Genomic DNA, 27,942 nt, shown 5'->3' with positions numbered 1-27,942 from the left:
AACTAACTAACTAACTAACTAACTAACTAACTACTAACTAACTAACTACTAACTAACTACTAACTAACTACTAACTAACTAACTAACTAACTAACTAACTAACTAACTAACTAACTACTAACTAACTACTAACTAACTAACTAACTACTAACTACTAACTAACTAACTAACTAACTAACTAACTAACTAACTAACTAACTACTAACTAACTAACTAACTAACTAACTAACTAACTAACTAACTAACTAACTAACTAACTAACTAACTAACTAACTAACTAACTAACTAACTAACTAACTAACTAACTAACTAACTAACTAACTAACTAACTAACTAACTAACTAACTAACTAACTAACTAACTAACTAACTAACTAACTAACTAACTAACTAACTAACTAACTACTAACTAACTAACTAACTAACTAACTAACTAACTAACTACTAACTAACTAACTAACTAACTAACTAACTAACTAACTAACTAACTAACTAACTAACTAACTAACTAACTAACTAACTAACTAACTAACTAACTAACTAACTAACTAACTAACTAACTAACTAACTAACTAACTAACTAACTAACTAACTAACTAACTAACTAACTAACTAACTACTAACTAACTAACTAACTAACTAACTAACTAACTAACTAACTAACTAACTAACTAACTAACTAACTAACTAACTAACTAACTAACTAACTAACTAACTAACTAACTAACTAACTAACTAACTAACTAACTAACTAACTAACTAACTAACTACTAACTAACTAACTAACTAACTAACTAACTAACTAACTAACTAACTAACTAACTAACTAACTAACTAACTACTACTAACTAACTAACTAACTAACTAACTAACTAACTAACTAACTAACTAACTAACTACTAACTAACTAACTAACTAACTACTAACTAACTAACTACTAACTAACTAACTACTACTAACTAACTAACTACTAACTAACTAACTAACTAACTAACTAACTAACTAACTACTAACTAACTAACTAACTAACTAACTAACTAACTAACTAACTAACTAACGAACTAACTAACTAACTACTAACTACTAACTAACTAACTAACTAACTAACTAACTACTACTAACTAACTAACTAACTAACTAACTAACTAACTAACTAACTAACTACTAACTAACTAACTAACTAACTAACTAACTAACTAACTAACTAACTAACTAACTAACTAACTAACTAACTAACTAACTAACTAACTAACTAACTAACTAACTAACTAACTAACTAACTAACTAACTAACTAACTAACTAACTAACTAACTAACTAACTAACTAACTAACTAACTAACTAACTAACTAACTAACTAACTAACTAACTAACTAACTAACTAACTAACTAACTAACTAACTAACTAACTAACTAACTAACTAACTAACTACTAACTAACTAACTAACTAACTACTAACTAACTAACTAACTAACTAACTAACTAACTAACTAACTAACTAACTAACTAACTAACTAACTAACTAACTAACTAACTAACTAACTAACTAACTAACTAACTAACTAACTAACTAACTAACTAACTAACTAACTAACTAACTAACTAACTAACTACTAACTAACTACTAACTAACTAACTAACTAACTAACTACTAACTAACTAACTACTAACTAACTAACTAACTAACTAACTAACTAACTAACACTAATAACTAACTAACTACTAACTAACTAACTAACTAACTACTAACTAACTACTAACTAACTAACTAACTAACTAACTAACTACTAACTAACTAACTACTAACTAACTACTAACTAACTAACTAACTAACTAACTAACTAACTAACTAACTAACTAACTAAGCTACTAACTAACTAACAACTAACTAACTACCTAACTAACTAACTAACTACTAACGAACTAACTACTAACTAACTACCTAACTAACTAACTAACTACTACTAACTACCTAACTAACTACTAACTACTAACTAACTAACTACTAACTACTAAACTACCTACTACTACTAACTGACTAACTAACTACTACAACTAACTAAAACTACTAACTAACTAATACTAACTACTAACTACTACTAACTAACTAACTAACTACTACTATCTAACTAACTAACTAACTAACTACTAACTAACTAACTAACATAACTATCTAACTAACTAACTAACTAACTAACTAACTAACTAACGACTAACTAACTAACTTACTAACTTACTAACTTACTACTAACTAACGAACTAACTAACTACTTACTAACTAACTAATCCTTGCTATTCTCCACTAGTTTATATCGAGGATATCCAGTTTTGTATTAAAAAATTCAAAATTTGTTTAGATAAAATATTGAAAACTTCAAGGCATTGCTCGGAAACTTTTTAACGCTCGGGAAAAAGTAATATACTTTTCCGATTAATATATTTGTGCTCTATGTGGATGGATAGAGTCGATTTAATTTTCAAAAATTTTATAAAAGTTTTAAGTTATCATTACCTTTCATATGAACTAGTATAATAACATACATATTGGGTTAGATAACCACCACAAATATTTTCACTGGATATTATTTTAAAATATGAACCCATAACCAAAACATAAATATATTATCGCGTTAAATCCAAATTTCAACATCTGTTAAATGTATAAACCCATTTCTTATTAGCTAAAAATATTTCTTATTTAAATTTTTTTAAAACAAATAAAACATCTTACAAACAATATAAATTTCGAATGAATATTCTAAATACATTTTTTTTCAAAAAGGGGCAGTACTATATTCAGCATTAATTAAAATTAAATATTATTCTACTCATACAACTAATTCTTCGTTATTTTTTTGCTTTGGATATCAATATTGAGGATTCTTGGTTTGTTTTTTTATGTGTTCCAAAAGGTTGCGTTTGGCCAGCAATTGTATGCGTTGTTCAATTAACCCAAGGGTTTGTGTGGCACCAAATGGCAAGTTGATTGCCTGGAAGAGTATACAAAAAGAAAAGTTAAACAAATATGCTCATTTAGAATAAAAATGTAAAAGAAAGGAAGATAAATAAATAAATGAAAAATTTTAAATAATGAATAAATTTACTTATAAATGATTTTCTCACGATCTGCCCAAGGCCACGAACGTTCCAATTTGTCCAGCTACAAATAAGAAAAAAATAAAATTAAGTGAGGTGACGATAAAATTAAATGCAAATGTAAGGAAAAGTATTATTATAAACATTAGTGATAGATTTAAAATTTTAATTAAAAACAAATATTCGGTTATGCCGAATCTAGACTATAGACTAGACTACAGACTAGACTATAGAACTAGACTATAGCCTAGACTATAGACCAGACTATAGACTAGACTATAGACTAGACTATAGACTAGACTATAGACTAGACTATAGACAAGACTATAGACCAGACTATAGACTAGACTATAGACTAGACTATAGACTAGACTATAGACTAGACTATAGACTAGACTATAGACTAGACTATAGACTAGACTATAGACTAGACTATAGACTAGACTATAGACTAGACTATAGACTAGACTATAGACTAGACTATAGACTAGACTATAGACTAGACTATGACTAGACTATAGACTAGACTATAGACTAGACTATAGACAGACTATAGACTAGACTATAGACTAGACTATAGACTAGACTAGACTAGACTAGACTATAGACTAGACTATAGACTAGACTATAGACTAGACTTTAGACTAGACTATAGACTAGACTATAGACTAGACTTTAGACTAGACTATAGACTAGACTATAGACTAGACTATAGACTAGACTATAGACTAGACTATAGACTAGACTATAGACTAGACTAGACTAGACTAGACTATAGACTACTAGACTATAGACTAGACTAGACTATAGACTAGACTAAGACTAGACTAGAGACTAGACTATAGACTAGACTATAGCTAGACTATAGACTAGACTATAGACTAGACTATAGACTAGACTATAGAAGACTATAGACTAGACTATAGACTAGACTAGACTATAGACTAGACTATAGACTAGACTATAGACTAGACTATAGACTAGACTATAGACTAGACTATAGATTAGACTATAGACTAGACTATAGACTAGACTATAGACTAGACTATAGACTAGACTATAGATTAGACTATAGACTAGACTATAGACTAGACTATAGACTAGACTATAGACTAGACTATAGACTAGACTATAGACTAGACTATAGACTAGACTATAGACTAGACTATACTAGACTATAGACTAGACTATAGACTTGACTATAGACTAGACTATAGACTAGACTATAGACTAGACTATAGACTAGAATATAGACTAGACTATAGACTAGACTATAGACTAGACTATAGACTAGACTATAGACTAGACTATAGACTAGACTATAGACTAGCCTATAGACTAGACTATAGACTAGACTATAGACTAGACTATAGACTAGACTATAGACTAGACTATAGACTAGACTATAGACTAGACTATAGACTAGACTATAGACTAGACTATAGACTAGACTATAGACTAGACTATAGACTAGACTATAGACTAGACTATAGACTAGACTATAGACTAGACTATAGACTAGACTATAGACTAGACTATAGACTAGACTATAGACTGACTATAGACTAGACTATAGACTAGACTATAGACTAGACTATAGACTAGACTATAGACTAGACTATAGACTAGACTATAGACTAGACTATAGACTAGACATAGACTATAGACTAGACTATAGACTAGACTATAGACTAGACTATAGACTAGACTATAGACTAGACTATAGACTAGACTATAGACTAGACTATAGACTAGACTATAGACTAGACTATAGACTAGACTATAGACTAGACTATAGACTAGACTATAGACTAGACTATAGACTAGACTATAGACTAGACTATAGACTAGACTATAGACTAGACTATAGACTAGACTATAGACTAGACTATAGACTAGACTATAGACTAGACTATAGACTAGACTATAGACTAGACTATAGACTAGACTATAGACTAGACTATAGACTAGACTATAGACTAGACTATAGACTAGACTATAGACTAGACTATAGACTAGACTATAGACTAGACTATAGACTAGACTATAGACTAGACTATAGACTAGACTATAGACTAGACTATAGACTAGACTATAGACTAGACTATAGACTAGACTATAGACTAGACTATAGACTAGACTATAGACTAGACTATAGACTAGACTATAGACTAGACTATAGACTAGACTATAGACTAGACTATAGAATAGACTATAGAATAGACTATAGACTGGACTATAGAATAGACTGTAGACTAGACTATAGACTAGACTATAGACTAGACTAGACTATAGACTAGACTATAGACTAGACTATAGACTAGACCATAGACTAGACTGTAGACTAGACTGTAGACTAGACTACAGACTAGACTATAGACTAGACTATAGACTAGACTATAGACTAGACTATAGACTAGACTATAGACTAGACTATAGACTAGACTATAGACTAGACTATAGACTAGACTAGACTAGACTATAGACTAGACTATAGACTAGACTATAGACTAGACTATAGACTAGACTATAGACTAGACTATAGACTAGACCATAGACTAGACTATAGACTAGACTATAGACTAGACTATAGACTAGACTATAGACTAGACTATAGACTAGACTATAGACTAGACTATAGACTAGACTATAGACTAGACTATAGACTAGACTATAGACTAGACTATAGACTAGACTATAGACTAGACTATAGACTAGACTATAGACTAGACTATAGACTAGACTATAGACTAGACTATAGACTAGACTATAGACTAGACTATAGACTAGACTAGACTAGACTATAGACTAGACTATAGACTAGACTATAGACTAGACTATAGACTAGACTATAGACTAGACTATAGACTAGACTATAGACTAGACTATAGACTAGACTATAGACTAGACTATAGACTAGACTATAGACTAGACTATAGACTAGACTATAGACTAGACTATAGACTAGACTATAGACTAGACTATAGACTAGACTATAGACTAGACTATAGAATAGACTATAGACTGGACTATAGAATAGACTGTAGACTAGACTATAGACTAGAGACTAGACTAGACTATAGACTAGACCATAGACTAGACTATAGACTAGACCATAGACTAGACTGTAGACTAGACTGTAGACTAGACTACAGACTAGACTATAGACTAGACTATAGACTAGACTATACTAGACTATAGACTAGACTATAGACTAGACTATAGACTAGACTATAGACTAGACTATAGACTAGACTATAGACTAGACTATAGACTAGACTATAGACTAGACTATAGACTAGACTATAGACATAGACTATAGACTAGACTATAGACTAGACTATAGACTAGACTATAGACTAGACTATAGACTAGACTAGACTAGACTATAGACTAGACTATAGACTAGACTATAGACTAGACTATAGACTAGACTATAGACTAGACTATAGACTAGACTATAGACTAGACTATAGACGAGACTATAGACTAGACTATAGACTAGACTATAGACTAGACTATAGACTAGACTATAGACTAGACCTATAGATAGACTATAGACTAGACTATAGACTAGACTATAGATTAGACTATAGACTAGACTATAGGACTAGACTATAGACTAGACTAGACTAGACTATATAGTAGACTACAGACTAGACTATAGACTAGACTATAGACTAGGCTATAGACTAGACTATGGACTAGACTATAGACTAGACTATGGGCTAGACTAGACTACAGACTAGACTATAGACTACACTATAGACTAGACTATAGACTAGACTTGTATATTTTCTCAGATATACTAATTATATATATATACTGATTTAATGTTTTCGTTATAAGTGCCATGAATACTATGGCCAGTCCACCCATGATGTTCCCAGATATTCATATGGATGTCAAAATTGTCCACATTTATAGACTTCAAACACACCCACAAACAAATAAACACACATTAACTTAAGAAGTTAGCATACTGTAGCAGTCTAATATTTGACCCTTGAAAAATATAATTTCAACACAAAATGAGATAAAACAATTTAAACAAACCTTTTGTTCCTTTTCTGGTGTTTCAGCATTAGTGTGTCTTTCTTCATACACCAACATGTCCTTGTTTTCGTTCAAGGATTTTTGTTGTAACACATTGAATTTATCATTGTTTTCATCATCATTTTCGTTGTCTCGTTTATTTTCATCTGTGTCATTTATTTGTAGTTTTGGTTTGTTGCGTAAATTCCATGTAAAAGTAGTTGTTAAAAAGTCCTCTTCATCATCGCCATCGCCGTCGTCATTGTCCTCATCATACTCTTCAATATCACTTTCCTCGTTGACATGACCTAAAGGTATTTTAAGTACAGACAAGTTAAACTCTTCATACATGTCACAGCTCTTTTCGCTATTGTCATCATCGTTATCTTCATCGTTGGTGTTGTTGGCATTGTCATCATAATCATTATTGATGACGTCATTATCATCGCCATCATTGTCAATGTCCTTGCAGTCTGTTTCGTTTGGTTGGTAATTATTTTCCGATGCATAATCTGATTCCGGTGTTACATCCTTTGATTTTCTTTGCCTTGCCGCCGCAAAACGTTTAAGTTGCAAATATGCTTCTTTTGCATCGAAATCTTCCTTCTCTGCTTCCACTACATCCGCCTCATCACTCAATTCGAAATCGTAGACATCTTCGTCATAAGACAATTTGCGTCTTTGTTCATTTCCCCCCAAATGAGGGCAACAATAATCATTTCCGTTTTGGAAATGATGGCGGCAATGTGCTAAAGACCCTGATGGCGGTAGGGTTGTGGTAAGTTTGTCGAAAGTTTGCGATACGGTAGCCAAAGTGGAAGAGAGAATTTTTGGTATTTCAGCAATTTCCGATAGTTTTCTTTGCAAATCTTGTAGACGTTTTTCAATTGTGGAAACTATAAAAGTTTGTCGAGTTAAAATTTATTTATTTGTATTTTGAAAAATATTTATTAATTTATTCTCTATGATTTTCTACTTAACTAAATAATAAATAAATAAAATAAATAGTATAACTGGTTAATTATAAAATAATGAAAAAAAAAAAACAATTTGAATTTAAGAAAAGAAAAATCCAAAATTATTTATCTTTGGAAGCTGAAGGCAATGCCAGCAACATATCCTCTGTGATGCGAGCTTTTAAATCTTTATCTTTGACTTCGGCAAAGAAACGTCTGATATTGCGTACGATACGATGATGTGGCAACTCCTTTGGGTAATTTGTCCATTAATTTCAAAAAATAATGTTGCATGTTGTATATATACAAACAGAAAATGATTAATGGGTTAATTAATGTTTCAAAAATAAGTAACAAAACAAGAAATTGAACAAAAAAAAGTTGTTGGCAATACCTCCTCTTCTTCTTCGGAAGATTCATCTTCGCTCAATTCAATTATAACTTCGTTGCCTTCTTCATCGATTTCGGTTTTAGTTTTCTTTTTCTTTGGTTTGGGTGGTGGTGGAGGTTCAGTCCACATAATGGGATGCCAACAACGGGAGCCTAGCAATGGAGTGGGGGTAAATTCTACAAATAAGAATTAATTTGAGTTTTCTTTTAGTTTTTTTTTGTTGCGGTTAGATTTAGCATTTATTTTCCAGGTGGGAGGAGAAGAGCAGGCATATAAATGGGGGAGCTATTAGCATGCATATAAAAAACTATTATAGTTTTTGAAAAGTTAAACTTTTACTTACCTTTAGGCGGTGGTGGTGGTTTTGGCACTCTCAGCACAATCGATCTTTCTTCTCCGGGCTCATAGCCCTCCAAGGTTTCTTCGTCTTCCATGCTACTAGAAAAAATTGAGATAAAATGAATTAATTTAAAGCACTAAACAATATTTTCCCAAAACATATTAAAAATTTTATTTGAATATCACTTATTTTCTTAAACTTTATGAACCCACAGCAGAGATACAAGCCGAGACTATTCAAATCGTCGGCGGCTGGCCGCCGGTAAAACTTTGCAAGCCGCGCCGCCGCCGACTTTTTTCGACTCAAAAGCTAAGCCGGCTTAAACGTAGCCGCTGATAAAGATTGGAATCGGAAATGTATTTCAGAATATAATTTCAACAATTTGAACAGAGTTGCCACTATTTTAAATTCTTATGGCAAATTGAAAAGTGCTGCCAAACAATATTGTGCTAATATTAAAATAGTGAAAACTACTATAATAATGTCCATTTTCTGCAGACAAATATTATAAAGAGACTGGTTTCTATACAACAGACTATTATACAGAGATTTATAAACGCTTATATGGTAAATTTCTGAAGAAAAAGTTAAATTGAGGCGACAATTTAGCCGCCACCGATATTTTCTATAATAAGCCGCCGACCTAAAATGGTTGCAACGCTGCCGCCTATTATTTTGCATCGGTTTGTATCTCTGACCCACAGTGGGGGTTTTTGAAAAAAAGAATATCGGGCGGATCCACAAGTTTTCAAAATGGAACAACCAAAGTATGTATGTGAAAAACAGAAAATGATCACTGATTTTTTGTTGCTGATCTACTACCAATATATAGGTGTGGCACCTCCCATATCAATTAGATACTAAAATTTGTGTACCCGAAAGCTATTAGACATAGAGTCTAAGTGTCATACGAGTAACTTTTCTATCAATAGAATTATGTGGGACAAAAACTGTGCTGACTTACAATAGTGAGCGTAACACCTCACCATGCACTATGAGAAAATTAGACCAAATGTAGACCCATAAAATTAAGACCATCTGGCCATGTCCGTCCATCTGTTCCTAACAACACGGTAGAAGCTACTTGGCTGAAATTTTACACAAATTATAAAATTTCTTATTGATAAAGTTAGTTTGGTATGGCAAATGGGCAATATCGGTCCATGATTTCACCTAGCCCCCATATAATTGGTCTCTCCGGAATACAGCTTAAAGATTCATAACTAAATTAATTTTATAGCAGTCGTGCTTTTGTAGAATTCAGTTTTATGTAACTAGATGTTATATTCTATGGCAGACATCGGACCATAATTAACCCTTGTAACATCACTCTCAACACAATTAAAGAGTTAAATTATAACTCCTAACTACTAAACTTTTACCCAAAATCACAATTGAAGCACTAGCCACTAATAGTTTTTAATTGTTAAGTGGAAAACTAAACACGTACTTTACCTTTTAACCATGAATTGAATTTTCTTGCCAGAGGCCTCTATTTTTTCGTGAGCTTGCGACAGCGTCAAATGTGTGGCGTCCTCTTCGTTGATTTCCAATATAATATCACCCAAACAAATGCCACCCTTATCAGCTAAACCGTCTGGCGTTACCTGGAAATTTGTTTTCACAAACAATAAAATTAATGGATTTCTTTTTGATTTTAATTTTATTATATTTCTTAATTTATTTAAATTTGTTTAATTGAACGTATTGAGTTGTGTAGACTTTCGAAACTAATTTACTACTGTTTGGTCATTCACATCATCATTTGGGGCGAATATTCTTTTGTGCTTAAAAAAATAATAATATTTTAAAATATACATAAATATATATATTTTATAATTTCATTTTAGATAACAAAATATACAGATTTCTGAATATATGTACGTAAATAATGGCATAAATAACATAAAGATTTTGTTAACCTACTTTTTAGTACAAGAAAGAAAATAATATTTACTATTTCGTACATTAGATGTTTCGTACATTCATAAATACAAAACAAGTATTTTCACATGTGCCTAAATCTAGAATGCAATATTCATCCACACATACACACAAATATTAGGGGTATTCACATCATACTATTTTAACAAAGTATTTCAATGGAATACGTGAATAAATCATATTTTCATCCATCTGCCTATCTGATGAAAATAGGAATGTACCTTAAAGGCGAAGAACTAAGCTGTTCAAATGTTTCACAAATATTCCCTGCTAAAAAAGTTTTTTTAGAACAGCGATCCAAAAAATGGATAATATCCACCCGACAATGGCTACGACCTTGGACCCAATGAAGTTTCAATGGAAAATTGTATGGAAAGTGGAAATTTGGCAGTGTTAGGAAGGTAGATTCGGATCTGATATAAAATACATCCTTCTTTCAAACTAACTAACTAACTAACTAACTAACTAACTAACTAACTAACTAACTAACTAACTAACTAACTAACTAACTAACTAACTAACTAACTAACTAACTAACTAACTAACTAACTAACTACTAACTAACTAACTAACTAACTAACTAACTAACTAACTAACTAACTAACTAACTAACTAACTAACTACTAACTAACTAACTAACTAACTAACTAACTAACTAACTAACTAACTAACTAACTAACTAACTAACTAACTAACTAACTAACTAACTAACTAACTAACTAACTACTAACTAACTAACTACTAACTAACTAACTAACTAACTAACTAACTAACTAACTAACTAACTAACTAACTAACTAACTAACTAACTACTAACTAACTAACTAACTAACTAACTAACTAACTAACTAACTAACTAACTAACTAACTAACTAACTAACTAACTAACTAACTAACTAACTACTAACTAACTAACTAACTAACTAACTAACTAACTAACTAACTAACTAACTAACTAACTAACTAACTAACTACTAACTAACTAACTAACTAACTAACTAACTAACTAACTAACTACTAACTAACTAACTAACTAACTAACTAACTAACTAACTAACTAACTAACTAACTAACTAACTAACTAACTAACTAACTAACTAACTAACTAACTAACTAACTAACTAACTAACTAACTAACTAACTAACTAACTAACTAACTAACTAACTAACTAACTAACTAACTAACTAACTAACTAACTAACTAACTAACTAACTAACTAACTAACTAACTAACTAGGTTAGGTTAGGTTAGGTTGATAGGAGGATGTATACTACATCAAATCCGAAGAAATACACCTAGGCCACTATCGGGCCTGTTGTGCGCTCCAATTCAAGAAAAAAAAAAAAAAAAAAAAAAAAAAATTGTTTACTGAATGTTCAGAAACTCAGTTTCCTGGACGTAATTCCTAAGAATCTTCCAATCGGTGTTGGTTAAGAATGTTATTTCCGGAATAACATCACTTCCAAGATACTTGGATCTAACTTCGACGAATGCCTGACAATGGCAAAGAAAGTGCTCCAGAGTTTCACTGTCCTCTCCACATGCTCTACATTCGTCTGAATTCGCACGTCCAATTTTGTATAGATGTGCTCGTAATCCTGTGTGTCCACTGAGAATACGTACCATCATACTAACCTCAGACTTGCTCATTTTGAGAAGATTTCTCGTCTTGCTCTCATCAGGGTCACCCCATAGAATCTTTGTGGTTCTACCCACCGTTTCATTATTCCAAGAGGCCTTATGGGATTCTCTCATCCATATTTTTAATTCAGCTTTTGTTGCGTCGAATGGTTTTGCGTTTGTCAGGTTAACTACATCGAGCTCCCTTCCCTTTAAAGCTATTGCATTCGCCCTTTCGTTGCCGATTACTCCCGAGTGGCCTGGTACCCATATGATGTGAACCTTACCTCTGGGAGAGTATTCAGTTAAAGCTTTCTTACAATCCAATACGGTCTTAGATTTAATTCTATCACCTGATATCGCACAAATTGCCTTCTGGCTGTCGGTAAATATATTAAGCCTTGTGGGCGCCATATTTATTCTAATCCAATTTACACATTCCGTTATTGCTCGTACTTCTGCCTGGAAGCTTGTGTTATGATTAGGTAAACGGTGGTATATTTCTGTTTCTGGGTCTTCAATATAGAACCCCAGACCCACTTTGTCCCCTAATTTAGAGCCATCCGTGTAGCAACGGATTCCTACTGGTATTTGCTCTAATGTTCCGCTTGACCAAGACATTCTATCTGGGATTAGCGTTTCAAAGTTTCCGACATATTCAGTGTCTGGTATGCGATCAGGCACGTCCGATGAATGTGTATAACCTTCCAATGTGTCCAGTATACATTGATGACGTGTCCTATAACCGTTTTTGGCCAGTTCGCCTAAAGTAAAGAGCCGTTCGGCTGTAAGCGCCGCCTCATATCTTATATATGTTTCAATGGGTGGAATATCTAGCAACGTTTCCAGAGCCTTGGTTGAAGTAGTACACATGGCACCACTTATACCCAAGCAGCATGTACGCTGAACTCCCTGTAGTAATTTGATATTACACTTTTTGTCCAAAGCAGTCCACCAGATTATTGAAGCATAAGCTAGAATTGGTCTAATTACACTTTTATAAAGCCAATTTGTCATAGTAGGACTAAGACCCCATTTCATGCCTATGGTTCTCCTACATATCGCCCAGCACCGATGTGCCTTGTTGATCCTATCCTCTATGTGGTGTCTCCATTTTAATTTCCGGTCAAGTATTACACCTAAGTACTTAACTTTGTCTGTCACCGGTATCTTCTTGCCCAAGAAGCAAGGTTCAGTATATGTAGAAATTTTTGTCTTTCTTGTGAAAAGACAGATTTCCGTCTTCGCCGGGTTAACATTGAGGCCTCTCGGTTGAGCCCAGCTCAAGGCCGTATTCAGAGCCTCCTCAGCTCTTCTACACAAGTAATTTGGATCCTTTCCCTTTAAAAGTATTACGACATCGTCTGCATAGCAGACAGGTCTAAGTCCTTTCTCGGTTAGGGTCCTTAGGAGGCTATTAATCGTGGTGACCCAGAGTAAAGGTGACAAAATGCCACCCTGTGGTATACCTCGAAATACCTTTTTCCTTATAGTTATATCGTACATCTCGCAGCTTATCCATCTGTTCCTTAGCATGTAGTTGATCCAGTTACGGAGCACCCGGTCAACATAAAACTGGTCTAGGGATTGGATAAGGGTATCAGTGTGCACGTTATTGAAAGCGCCTTCGATGTCAATGCATACTGCCAGTGTATACAGTTTGCTATCGAAAGATTCACCTATGTAGTGGACAACTTCATTTAAAGCGGTTTCCACCGATCGTCCCTTTACATAAGCATGTTGCTTATATTTAAGGTCATTGTATGGTATGCTGCTTTTAACCATGCTATCGACTATCCGTTCCAAGGTTTTAAGTAGGAAGGACGTAAGACTTATCGGTCGATAGGACTTAGGTGTCGCATAGCTAGGTTTCCCTGGTTTGGGTATAAATATTACCCTTGCATCCTGCCATTTAACTGGGGTATATGCCAATTTTAAGCATGCAGTGAATATCTGTGACAGATGTACGGAAACCAGTCCCGCCTCCATCTGCAAAAGTGCCGGGAAAATTCCATCCGGCCCAACTAACTAACTAACTAACTAACTAACTAACTACTAACTAACTAACTAACTAACTAACTAACTAACTAACTAACTAACTAACTAACTAACTAACTAACTAACTAACTAACTAACTAACTAACTAACTAACTAACTAACTAACTAACTAACTAACTAACTAACTAACTAACTAACTAACTAACTAACTAACTAACTAACTAACTAACTAACTAACTAACTAACTAACTAACTAACTAACTAACTAACTAACTAACTAACTAACTAACTAACTAACTAACTAACTAACTAACTAACTAACTAACTAACTAACTAACTAACTAACTAACTAACTAACTAGCTAACTAACTAACTAACTAACTAACTAACTAACTAACTAACCAACTAACTAACTAACTAACTAACTAACTAACTAACTAACTACTAACTAACTAACTAACTAACTAACTACTAACTAACTAACTAACTAACTACTAACTAACTAACTAACTAACTAACTAACTAACTAACTAACTAACTAACTAACTAACTACTAACTAACTAACTAACTAACTACTAACTAACTAACTAACTAACTAACTAACTAACTAACTAACTAACTAACTAACTAACTAACTAACGAAATAACTAACTAAGTAACTAACTAACTAACTAACTAACTAACTAACTAACTAACTAACTAACTAACTAACTAACTAACTAACTAACTAACTAACTAACTAACTAACTAACTAACTAACTAACTAACTAACAAACTAACAAACAAACTAACTAACTAACTAACTAACTAACTAACTAAATAACTAACTAACTAACTAAGTAACTAAGTAACTAACTAACTAACTAACTAACTAACTAACTAACTAACTACTAACTAACTAACTAACTAACTAACTAACTAACTAACTAACTAACTAACTAACTAACTAACTAACTAACTAACTAACTAACTAACTACTAACTAACTAACTAACTAACTAACTAACTAACTAACTAACAAACTAACAAACAAACTAACAAACAAACTAACTAACTAACTAATAACTTTCAGTATTTTCCAGGGTGCTACCTTATGAAAAGTTAAAAATGTTAATAAAGGAGCAAACATAAGATGATGTCCTTATCAGACATGTGTTTATGACCTACTGTTTCCATAGTGTTTGCAAGGTAATATTGGATTTAAAGGTCCACATTTTCGTAATTTCTTAGCAACAAAATGGAGAATTGCAGAAGGAGGGAAGACAATAATTTAAATTAAAACTGATTTATTAGTCTGGCAGTAGCAACCGCAGCTCGGCAGCAAAGAACCTCACGCTGGAAATTAGTTCTAAAAAACTTTCGCGAGTCCGACAAGTCCTATGATTTATTTATTAAGTGATTTTCAGAAGTCAGCCTTATATGGAAGCTAAGGCGAATTATGGACCGACCGTTAAAAAAATCTGTATTGACATATATATGTACAAAATACAAATTTATGTATGCCAAGTTTAATAATTGTGTGGGAGTTGTGACCGATTATGGACCAATCAGGAAAAATTTTCGTATAATGATTTATATGCAGACAATTAAAACATAAGTCGAATTTTACTATTGGAATTAAATTTAGTGGTTTATGAAATATGTACGTTTAAGTGATTTTCTGAAGAGGACTTTATATAGGAGTTATTACCAATTACGGGCCCATCCGGAAAAATTTCGTAGAGTGATACATATATAGACAAAACATATTTGTGTCGAATTTTATCAAGATAGATTTATTTGACAATGAAATGTTTAAGTGATTTTCGGAACTGGTCCATATATGAGAGCTGTGACCAATAAAATACCGATCCGGAAAAAATTTAGTAGAAAGATTAATATATACAAAAAACATATTCAAGTCGAATTTATAGGGTGTCTTAAGGATGATTTGATAAGATACAAAGGTTGGGAGGGTATAGAATGAGAAGAAATGCCACCATCTTCTAAAAACATTTAAAATTCAGACTTTATTTCAATTTTTTTTGTTTTAGTTTTATTAGTTAATATTGATAGGTACCTTTTTAAGTTAATGTGCGGTTCTTAGCCTATCCTGATGGAGTCAAGAACACCACCCCAAACCCTGAGCACGGTCGGAATAATAGGTAGCGCAGGTCTCCTGAAGGATAGGGCACATCGCGCAACAAATTTTATCACAATACCTTTATTTATCAGTGAAATATGTGCGTTTAAATGATTTCTGGAAGTGAACCTTATATGGGAGCTATGACCAATTGTAGACCGATACAGATATACGTTGGTAGTATGATTTCGGTTTATATTATATTTACACGTACAACATTTTGTGATGATGCCGATATACATTTGAGGGAGTTATCGAAATATCTTTGATAGTTTTTGAGAAAAATTTAGAAAAAACGTTATTTTTTCGAGTAGTCTGAAATTTTTACTCATAACTTTTTATTTAGTGAACCGATATTTTTGGTTTTACAAAAACAGACAGACGGACAAAGCTAAATCCACTCAGAATTTCATAAGGACCCAGAATATATATACTTTGTTGGTTCAAAGATGAATATTTCTTGGTGTTACACAGAAAATGACAAACTTATATATACCCTCTATCACCACTGGAGGGTATAAAATGTTGTGTTACATAAGTCCTCCTAATTGTAGTTATTTTATAAATAAAGTTATCTTGGCGCCGTTATAACATCTCAAAAAGGACCAAATATGTCGTATTTTCAAACTTGAGGACACGATACTGCGAATAGCAGATGTGATGAAAAAATTCAGATTTGGATTCAGGGCAGCTCATTCCTTTAGGAATGTATACTTTGGTATCCGAGTTAATAAATTGAGGGCCTGTGTAATCATTTAGAACACATTCTAGGAACACCATTATTATACACATACATACACTGTCTACACTTTCTTTAACAGCAATTTATAAAACATTTATTTTCCGTCTTTAATATTTCGTTTAATTTTTTTGGCTATTGTTTTTTTTTTCTAAAAACATAGAATTAAGAACAATAAACTAGAAGAAAAATAAAAAATAGAAAAAAAATCCTTTATGTAGTTTGTTTTCATTTAATTTTTTGGCAAAAAAAATATATTTTTCTTTAAAATGTATTTTATTATTATTTTACGAGAATATGTGTTTCATTTCATGTTTGTTCAAACATACGCTGCCTCTCACCCGTAAATGTATGTAAGTGTGCATGTGGAAGGCATCATTGTAGGCAGACGGGTAGGATTGCCATTTGTCAAGTGAACAAGGTTTTTGGGTCAAAACTGTATGCAACGAGAATGAAACCATTAGTTGGTTTGAATAGATGTAGTTTAAAAATTCTTGTTGGATTGAATTGAAAATAAACTAGCATGTTGTAGAAAAGGTTTTACGTTGGCAACACTGTTTTACCGAACAAAAAGTTGTAAAAGTCATAAACGCAAAGATTCGTTTTATTTACACATTTTAGTACGTCATAAATTGTTTTTTTATACAACCGCTACACACACTGTAACAGCGTACATATTCAACATTTTATTTCACATTATTATACCCTACATCATCAATTGGATAATAACGTTTGTGCTCATGTTTGTAATCGTGAGGACATTTTGTCAAAAATTATAGAAAATAGTGTATCGCGTTATCCTATTTCTTTGACTTTGAGCTTTTAAAGCTTATTATTAATCTTTAGATTGTATCGAGAAAAAGCACGATTGGACTGGAACTTCAAAACTATATAAAATTGTCAAGGCTAAAAAGTAAGTACTTACATAATACATTATTTCTAAATCATTACAATTAATGCAAACGGTATGTAGTAGTCATTGAAAACTAAGTTGTTGAGTAAGTACAAGTCATTACCATGGTTTTGCTGGGTACATGTACAGCGATATGTGTGTAGGATATCATATAGCCCGACAAGCTCATCTTAATTCCCTCCCTTTGTCTGTTCTTAACATGTGCTTCTGTTAAGTATTTCACGTACTTGTTGGTAATCGCATTCAAAATAGGCAACATTTTCTTTTGTTAAATATTCACTGACATTGTATCCTGCGTAATCAAGGAGATGCAGAGAAAAGAGAAAAAAATCTACATTTAAATATTTTAGCAGACATTAAGCAATTTAAGCCAACGAATTATTTAGGATTTCAAAATGTATTTAAGTAGGTTCAAGTACAACCACAATATGATATTATTTTCATGGGAGATTATTTACTTATCGCAGATAATGTGTGAAAAGAAACTGTTGTCTAGGGGATTTAATTTTTATTCTGTAAATAGAAGTTGTACGAATTTTATTTAGATTTGAATCTATGAATGGTATTTATTAAAATAAAATACAAGTAAGAAGTTATAGTCGGGCGAGGCCGACCATATAATACCCTACACTAGTTATAAACATAAAATGTGATTTAGTATTCATAATAAAGCATTTAAGTTGAGATTACCTTGTCTAAGAAATACTTTAGCCATTTTTTGTTGAATAAAATTGTGTATATTTAAGTCATATTTCGAAACGAAAAGTCGACTTTTCGACTTTTTGCACTTAGTTAAAAGTCGACTTTTCGACTTTTTGCATTTTATGAAAAGTCGATTTTTCGACTTCTTTCATTCAATTAAAAGTCGACTTTTAGACTTTTCGACTTTTAGTATTTTATAAATAGTCGACTTTTCGACTCTTTCCGACTTTTCGACTTTTTCCGAAATTTTTCGAAAAAAAGTCGACTTCGACTTTATTGTTCGATTATTCGAAAGTCGATTTATAGAACCCTACTTTATATAGGGGCTAGTCAAATGAGTCCCTATCATCAAAAAATTCATCAGGGTCATGAAGCCTAGTATAAAACTTGGTTTTGCAGCTTTTTATCGAGATACGAGTATATTGAACATAATTATGAACTTAAAAGCCCTATTTGGGGGATTCAGTTGTATGGGGGCTAGGTCAAATATTGGACCGATATTACCCATTTTCAATAAGATACGTCTCTAGTACAATAGAAGATCATGTGCCAAATTTCAGTGAACAAACTGCAAAATTGCGACCTGTACTTTGATTACAAGGTTTACATGCCCTTTTCGGGGGTTCAGTTGTATGGGGGCTAGGTGAAATATTGGACCGATCATAACCATTTTCAATAGGCTTCGTCACTGAGACAAGAGAAGATCATGTACCAATTTAATTATCTTCAAAAATGCGACCTGTAGTTTGATTACAAGATTTACATGGTCAGACGGACGGACGGACGGACAGACTGATGGATGGACAAATCGACTCAGAAAATGACTCTAATCCGATATAAGTATACTTTAAGGTGGGTATATGACTAATATTATTGTGCGTTACAAACATCAGCTCAAACCCAATATACCATCCCCTCTAAAGTGGTGTAGGATATAAACATTTTAGAAGCTTAGTTCTTATAAGTTTCTAAATATCTCTACAAGTTCCTAAATATCTTAGACAATATTTCCTATAAGTAAAAAACTACTCCGAGCCATTTTTTTATATTTTGTATAAACAAGTGTCATCAGCCCGTCATACAGCCAATTAATAAATATTCAAGATTTCATCATAAGTGTCAACCGTTTGGATCCATTTTGCGTAAACCAAAAAAGAAATATTTTTGACCAAATAATTGTTGTCATTATTTCAAATCTGTTTATTTACTTGTCATACCAAACGACACTGTATATATGTAAGTATGTATATATGTAAGTATGTAAAATAGTATTCTTATTAGTGACAGATTTTTGGCAACAATTTCTATTTATTTAATATTTGAATGATATTTATAAAAATTTAGCAACAATTATTATTATGGCAGACGCGTGCTAGAAAATTATTTCCCCATCATAAGACGCAGTATGCTGAAAAGAATATCAATTACGACATATAGAATAGATTTTCTTTTGGGGAGAAAAAATCATGAATAAAATCTCAATTAGCGGATGGCAATTTGAACAAAAGACGTCTTAAATAAATATAGAAACCACTTAAATATATTCATAAGTAAATAGCATACATACATGTATGCATATAAATATATTACATACATACATGCATATAAATATATTACATACATACATATTGACGTAAACATTTTTATTACTTTTTATAAATAAGTATAGAATTGCAGTTAGTATATATTGTGCAAATATAGAATTAATTATACAATAAACGTAAGATTCGTTAAATTTAACACCAACAAGTTAGAGTGCTATATTCGGCTATGCCGAATCTTAAATACCCTCCACCAGCAAGCTACATTTTATTGAAACCCATTTAACTATCTAATTTTTAGATAACTTGGCAAAATTTTTGTTTCCTTATTGAGGGTACTAACATTTATGCATATGTCAAACTAATTTTAATTAGGTCGAGAAAAATGTATATTAATAGGCCAGTTTGAAAACATTTTAATGTAATGATTTATCTGTACACAGAACATACTCATTTTGAATTTTATCCGGATATAATCATTTAATTACGAATTAAGTGATATTACGTGATTTTCAGAAGTATATCTTATATGGGAGCTAAGACAACAAAAAATTCGTAGAATGATTTATATATACAAAATACACATTTATGTCGAATTTTATCCCGATAACTTTGATTGTTAATGTGCATTTGAGTAATTTTCGGAAATGGTCCTTATATGGGAGTTGTGACCAATTATCAACCGATAAGGAAAAAATTTCATATAATGATTTATATGCCAAAAAAAAATTCAAGTCGAATTTTACTACAATAGATTTATTAATTAATGAAATATATGCGTTTAGGTGATTTTAGGAAGTGGACTTTATATGTATAGGAGCTATGACCTTACACAAAACATATTTGTGTCGAATTTTATCAAGATATCTTTATTTGATAATAAAATATGTGCGTTTAAGTGATTTTTTTGAAGGACCTATTACCATATATGGAACAATTCGGAAAAAATTTGGTAGAATGATTTATATGCTCACAAAACATATTCAAGTCGTACTTTATCCAGATAGCTTTATTATTCAAAGATAACTTTATTTGATAATGAAATATGTGCGTTTAAGTAATTTTTGGAAGTGGGACTTATATGGGAGCTATGACCAATAATGAACCGATCCGGGGAAAAAGTGGTAGAATGATTTATATGTAAACAAAACATATTCAAGTCGAATTTTATCCTTACAGCCTTAGAATTTAATGAAATATATTCGTTTAAGTGATTTTCGGAAGTGGACCTTATATGGGAGCTATGACCAATTATGAGCCTAACCGGAAAAAATTTCGTAGAGTGACTTATATAAAGACAAAACATATTTGTGTCGAATTTTATCACGATAGCTTTATTTGACAATGAAATATGTGCTTTTAAGTGATTTTCGGAAGTGGGCCTTATATGGTAGCTATGACCAATAATGGACCGATCCGTAAAAAATTTGGTAAAATGATTTGAATCTTTACAAAAGGTATTTTTGTCGAATTTTATCCCAATAGCTTTAGAATTCAATGAAATATATGTGTTTAAGTGATTTTCGGAAGTGGACCTTATATGGGAGCTATGACCAATTATGGGCCTATCCGGAAAAAGTTTAGTAGAATACTTCATATTTATACGAAATATATTTATGTCGAATTCTATCACGATAGCTTTATTTGACAATGAAATATGTATTTTGAAGTGATTTTCGGAAGTGGGGTTATATGGGAGCTATGACCAAAATTGGACTGATCCGTAAAAAAATTAGTAAAATGATTGTATGTATACAAAACATATCTGCGTCGAATTTTATTCCGATAGCTTTATAATTCAATGAAATATATGCGTTTAAGTGATTTTCGGAAGGGGACTTTATATGGGAGCTATAACCAATTATGGACCTATCCGGAAAAAATTTCGTAGAGTCATTTATATTTAGACTGAACATATTTGTGTCGAATTTCATCAAGATAGCTTTATATGACAATGAAATATGAGCTTTTAAATGATTTTCGGAAGTGGGCCTTATATGGGAGCTATGACCAATAATGGACCGATCCGTAAAAAATTTGGTAGAATGATTTGTATGTACACAAAACATATTTAACTCGAATTTTAGCACAATAGCTTTATGCATCAATGAAACATGTGCGTTTAGGTCATTTTCGGAAGTGGACCTTGTATGGGAGCTATGGCCAATTGTGGACCGACTGAGATCTACGTTGACAGTATGATTTCTGTTCATATTATATTTGCATGTACAAAATTTTGTGTTGATACCGATATATTTGAGGAAGTTATTAACGATAAACTAATTTCCTGGAATATATACCTTTGTATGGGGGCTACGGGAAATATTGAATCGATTCTAAAGATTTTCAACATAATTGATCACTGCCATGAAAAAATAATGTGTGATAAAATTCATCGAAATATCTTTGGTAGTTTCTGAGAAAACTTCAAAAGAATTATGAAAAAAACGTAATTTTTTTCGAGGTAGTCTGAAACTTTTACTCATAACTTTTTACGTTGTGAACCGATTTTGCTGATTTTCAATAATAAACTGCTTAGGATAATAGTAACTATTTTGGGTGAATTTGGTTGATTTCCTTAGTTTAACGTGAGCATGTTTTATACAGACAGACAGACAGACGGACAGACGGACATAGCTAAATCAACTCAGAATTTGATAAGGACCCAGAATATATAGACTAGACTATAGACTAGACTATAGACTAGACTATAAACTAGACTATAGACTAGACTATAGACTAGACTATAGACTAGACTAGACTATAGACTAGACTATAGACTAGACTATAGACTAGACTATAGACTAGACTATAGACTAGACTAGACTATAGACTAGACTATAGACTAGACTATAGACTATACTATAGACTATACTATAGACTATCTATAGACTAGACTATAGACTAGACTATAGACTAGACTATAGACTAGACTATAGACTAGACTATAGACTAGACTATAGACTAGACTATAGACTAGACTATAGACTAGACTATAGACTAGACTATAGACTAGACTATAGACTAGACTATAGACTAGACTATAGACTAGACTATAGACTAGACTATAGACTAGACTATAGACTAGACTATAAACTATAGACTAGACTATAGACTAGACTATAGACTATAGACTAGACTATAGACTAGACTATAGACTAGACTATAGACTAGACTATAGACTAGACTATAGACTAGACTATAGACTAGACAATAGACTAGACTATAGACTAGACTATAGACTAGACTATAGACTAGACTATAGACTAGACTGTAGACTAGAATATAGACTAGACTAAAGACTAGACTATAGACTAGACTATAGACTAGACTATAGACTAGACTATAGACTAGTCTATAGACTAGACTATAGACTAGACTATAGACTAGACTATAGACTAGACTATAGACTAGACTATAGACTAGACTATAGACTAGACTATAGACTAGACTATAGACTAGACTATAGACTATACTATAGACTATACTATAGACTAGACTATAGACTAGACTATAGACTAGACTATAGACTAGACTATAGACTAGACTATAGACTAGACTATAGACTAGACTATAGACTAGACTATAGACTAGACTATAGACTAGACTATAGACTAGACTATAGACTAGACTATAGACTAGACTATAGACTAGACTATAGACTAGACTATAGACTAGACTATAGACTAGACTATAGACTAGACTGTAGACTAGACTATAGACTAGACTATAGACTAGACTATAGACTGGACTATAGACTAGACTATAGACTAGACTAGACTATAGACTAGACTATAGACTAGACTATAGACTAGACTAGACTATAGACTAAACTATAGACTAGACTATAGACTAGACTATAGACTAGACTATAGACTAAACTATAGACTAGACTATAGACTAGACTATAGACTAGACTATAGACTAGACTATAGACTAGACTATAGACTAGACTATAGACTAGACTATAGACTAGACTATAGACTAGACTATAGACTAGACTATAGACTAGACTATAGACTAGACTATAGACTAGACTATAGACTAGACTATAGACTAGACTATAGACTAGACTATAGACTAGACTATAGACTAGACTATAGACTAGACTATAGACTAGACTATAGACTAGACTATAGACTAGACTATAGACTAGACTAGACTATAGACTAGACTATACTAGACTATAGACTAGACTATAGACTAGACTATAGACTAGACTATAGACTAGACTATAGACTAGACTATAGACTAGACTATAGACTAGACTATAGACTAGACTATAGACTAGACTATAGACTAGACTATAGACTAGACTATAGACTAGACTATAGACTAGACTATAGACTAGACTATAGACTAGACTATAGACTAGACTATAGACTAGACTATAGACTAGACTATAGACTAGACTATAGACTAGACTGTAGACTAGACTATAGACTAGACTATAGACTAGACTATAGACTGGACTATAGACTAGACTATAGACTAGACTAGACTATAGACTAAACTATAGACTAGACTATAGACTAGACTATAGACTAGACTATAGACTAAACTATAGACTAGACTATAGACTATAGACTAGACTATAGACTAGACTATAGACTAGACTATAGACTAGACTATAGACTAGACTATAGACTAGACTATAGACTAGACTATAGACTAGACTATAGACTAGACTATAGACTAGACTAGAGACTAGACTATAGACTAGACTATAGACTAGACTATAGACTAGACTATAGACTAGACTATAGACTAGACTATAGACTAGACTATAGACTAGACTATAGACTAGACTATAGACTAGACTATAGACTAGACTATAGACTAGACTATAGACTAGACTATAGACTAGACTATAGACTAGACTATAGACTAGACTATAGACTAGACTATAGACTAGACTATAGACTAGACTATAGACTAGACTATAGACTAGACTATAGACTAGACTATAGACTAGACTATAGACTAGACTATAGACTAGACTATAGACTAGACTATAGACTAGACTATAGACTAGACTATAGACTAGACTATAGACTAGACTATAGACTAGACTATAGACTAGACTATAGACTAGACTATAGACTAGACTATAGACTAGACTATAGACTAGAACTATAGACTAGACTATAGACTAGACTATAGACTAGACTATAGACTAGACTATAGACTAGACTATAGACTAGACTATAGACTAGACTATAGACTAGACTATAGACTAGACTATAGACTAGACTATAGACTAGACTATAGACTAGACTATAGACTAGACTATAGACTAGACTATAGACTAGACTATAGACTATACTATAGACTATACTATAGACTAGACTATAGACTAGACTATAGACTAGACTATAGACTAGACTATAGACTAGACTATAGACTAGACTATAGACTAGACTATAGACTAGACTATAGACTAGACTATAGACTAGACTATAGACTAGACTATAGACTAGACTATAGACTAGACTATAGACTAGACTATAGACTAGACTATAGACTAGACTGTAGACTAGACTATAGACTAGACTATAGACTAGACTATAGACTAGACTATAGACTGGACTATAGACTAGACTATAGACTAGACTAGACTATAGACTAAACTATAGACTAGACTATAGACTAGACTATAGACTAGACTATAGACTAGACTATAGACTAGACTATAGACTAGACTATAGACTAGACTATAGACTAGACTATAGACTAGACTATAGACTAGACTATAGACTAGACTATAGACTAGACTATAGACTAGACTATAGACTAGACTATAGACTAGACTATAGACTAGACTATAGACTAGACTATAGACTAGACTATAGACTAGACTATAGACTAGACTATAGACTAGACTATAGACTAGACTATAGACTAGACTATAGACTAGACTATAGACTAGACTATAGACTAGACTATAGACTAGACTATAGACTAGACTATAGACTAGACTATAGACTAGACTATAGACTAGACTATAGACTAGACTATAGACTAGACTATAGACTAGACTATAGACTAGACTATAGACTAGACTATAGACTAGACTATAGACTAAACTATAGACTAGGCTATAGACTAGACTATAGACTAGACTATAGACTAGACTATAGACTAGACTATAGACTAGACTATAGACTAGACTATAGACTAGACTATAGACTAGACTATAGACTAGACTATAGACTAGACTATAGACTAGACTATAGACTAGACTATAGACTAGACTATAGACTAGACTATAGACTAGACTATAGACTAGACTATAGACTAGACTATAGACTAGACTATAGACTAGACTATAGACTAGACTATAGACTAGACTATAGACTAGACTATAGACTAGACTATAGACTAGACTATAGACTAGACTATAGACTAGATAGACTAGACTATAGACTAGACTATAGACTAGACTATAGACTAGACTATAGACTAGACTATAGACTAGACTATAGACTAGACTATAGACTAGACTATAGACTAGACTATAGACTAGACTATAGACTAGACTATAGACTAGACTATAGACTAGACTATAGACTAGACTATAGACTAGACTGTAGACTAGACTATAGACTAGACTATTGACTAGACTATAGACTGGACTATAGACTAGACTATAGACTAGACTAGACTATAGACTAAACTATAGACTAGACTATAGACTAGACTATAGACTAGACTATAGACTAGACTATAGACTAGACTATAGACTAGACTAGACTATAGACTAGACTATAGACTAGACTATAGACTAGACTATAGACTAGACTATAGACTAGACTATAGACTAGACTATAGACTAGACTATAGACTAGACTATAGACTAGACTATAGACTAGACTATAGACTAGACTATAGACTAGACTATAGACTAGACTATAGACTAGACTATAGACTAGACTATAGACTAGACTATATACTAGACTATAGACTAGACTATAGAACAGGAATCCTAATTCTTCCGAAAATCATTTTAAATTTTTATTTAATTTCGGAAACTTGACTGTCAATTTTACATTCTTTTGGAATCTTAAGTACCCTCTGAAACACTGTGAATGTTTGTTTTGATGAAATTCTAAAATCAGTATTTAGTTTTTGTAAAATTCCAATCAGAGGTAATAAATATGCCAAAAAAATCCGTTCAAAGTAAAATACTCTCGATTAGCTTTTAATTATAATTTAATTTAAGCAAGCGTTTAATTCTGATGGAATCCCTTCTTCTCACAGCAACATACATACATATCTAAATAACATCTTGTAACATCCTGCGTCCACTTTTCAATACAAAGCCATTCGCTTTTGAAAAATTTCCATTGAAAATATTTCTTTATCAAAATGTTTGTTCATTCGGAAAAAGGATGTTAACAACTTAACGGTTATGTTAGCATTTTTTTACTCAACCTTCTGATTTTGTTAGGAAAAAATTTCCAATAAAAATTTTATTTTAAACTTTCATTGATGACCTATAGCGTTTCATTTGATGGGAAAATATAAGAGGAATATTTAATTAAA

General features: G+C 32.0%; 1 protein-coding gene across 5 annotated transcripts in view; it reads right to left on the bottom strand.

Moving 5' to 3' along the window:
• Nucleotides 1–2,857: 2,857 nt before the first annotated feature.
• Nucleotides 2,858–27,942, bottom strand: part of LOC119602527 (PDZ and LIM domain protein 7) — a 33,680-nt gene continuing 8,595 nt past the window's right edge. The window contains exons 3-7 of one of the 5 annotated variants that reach the window (XM_037954099.1): nt 10,273–10,424; nt 8,821–8,915; nt 7,152–8,026; nt 3,104–3,159; nt 2,858–2,989 (exon numbers count right to left, since the gene is read on the bottom strand). In XM_037954099.1, the coding sequence (XP_037810027.1) occupies nt 2,947–2,989; nt 3,104–3,159; nt 7,152–8,026; nt 8,821–8,915; nt 10,273–10,424 (1,221 nt within the window). In that variant the 3' untranslated portion in view covers nt 2,858–2,946. Of the gene's footprint in view, nt 2,990–3,103; nt 3,160–7,151; nt 8,027–8,058; nt 8,338–8,480; nt 8,654–8,820; nt 8,916–10,272; nt 10,557–27,942 lie in introns of those variants that run through there. The other 4 variants (XM_037954100.1, XM_037954102.1, XM_037954101.1 and 1 more) reach the window with 4 other exon arrangements.

The sequence above is a fragment of the Lucilia sericata genome, unplaced genomic scaffold, assembly GCF_015586225.1.
Source record: "Lucilia sericata isolate MDLA Ls3-8-SP2 unplaced genomic scaffold, ASM1558622v1 Contig000237F_arrow, whole genome shotgun sequence".
Lineage (NCBI taxonomy): Eukaryota > Metazoa > Arthropoda > Insecta > Diptera > Calliphoridae > Lucilia > Lucilia sericata.
This window is presented reverse-complemented; position numbering and strand designations above follow the sequence as displayed.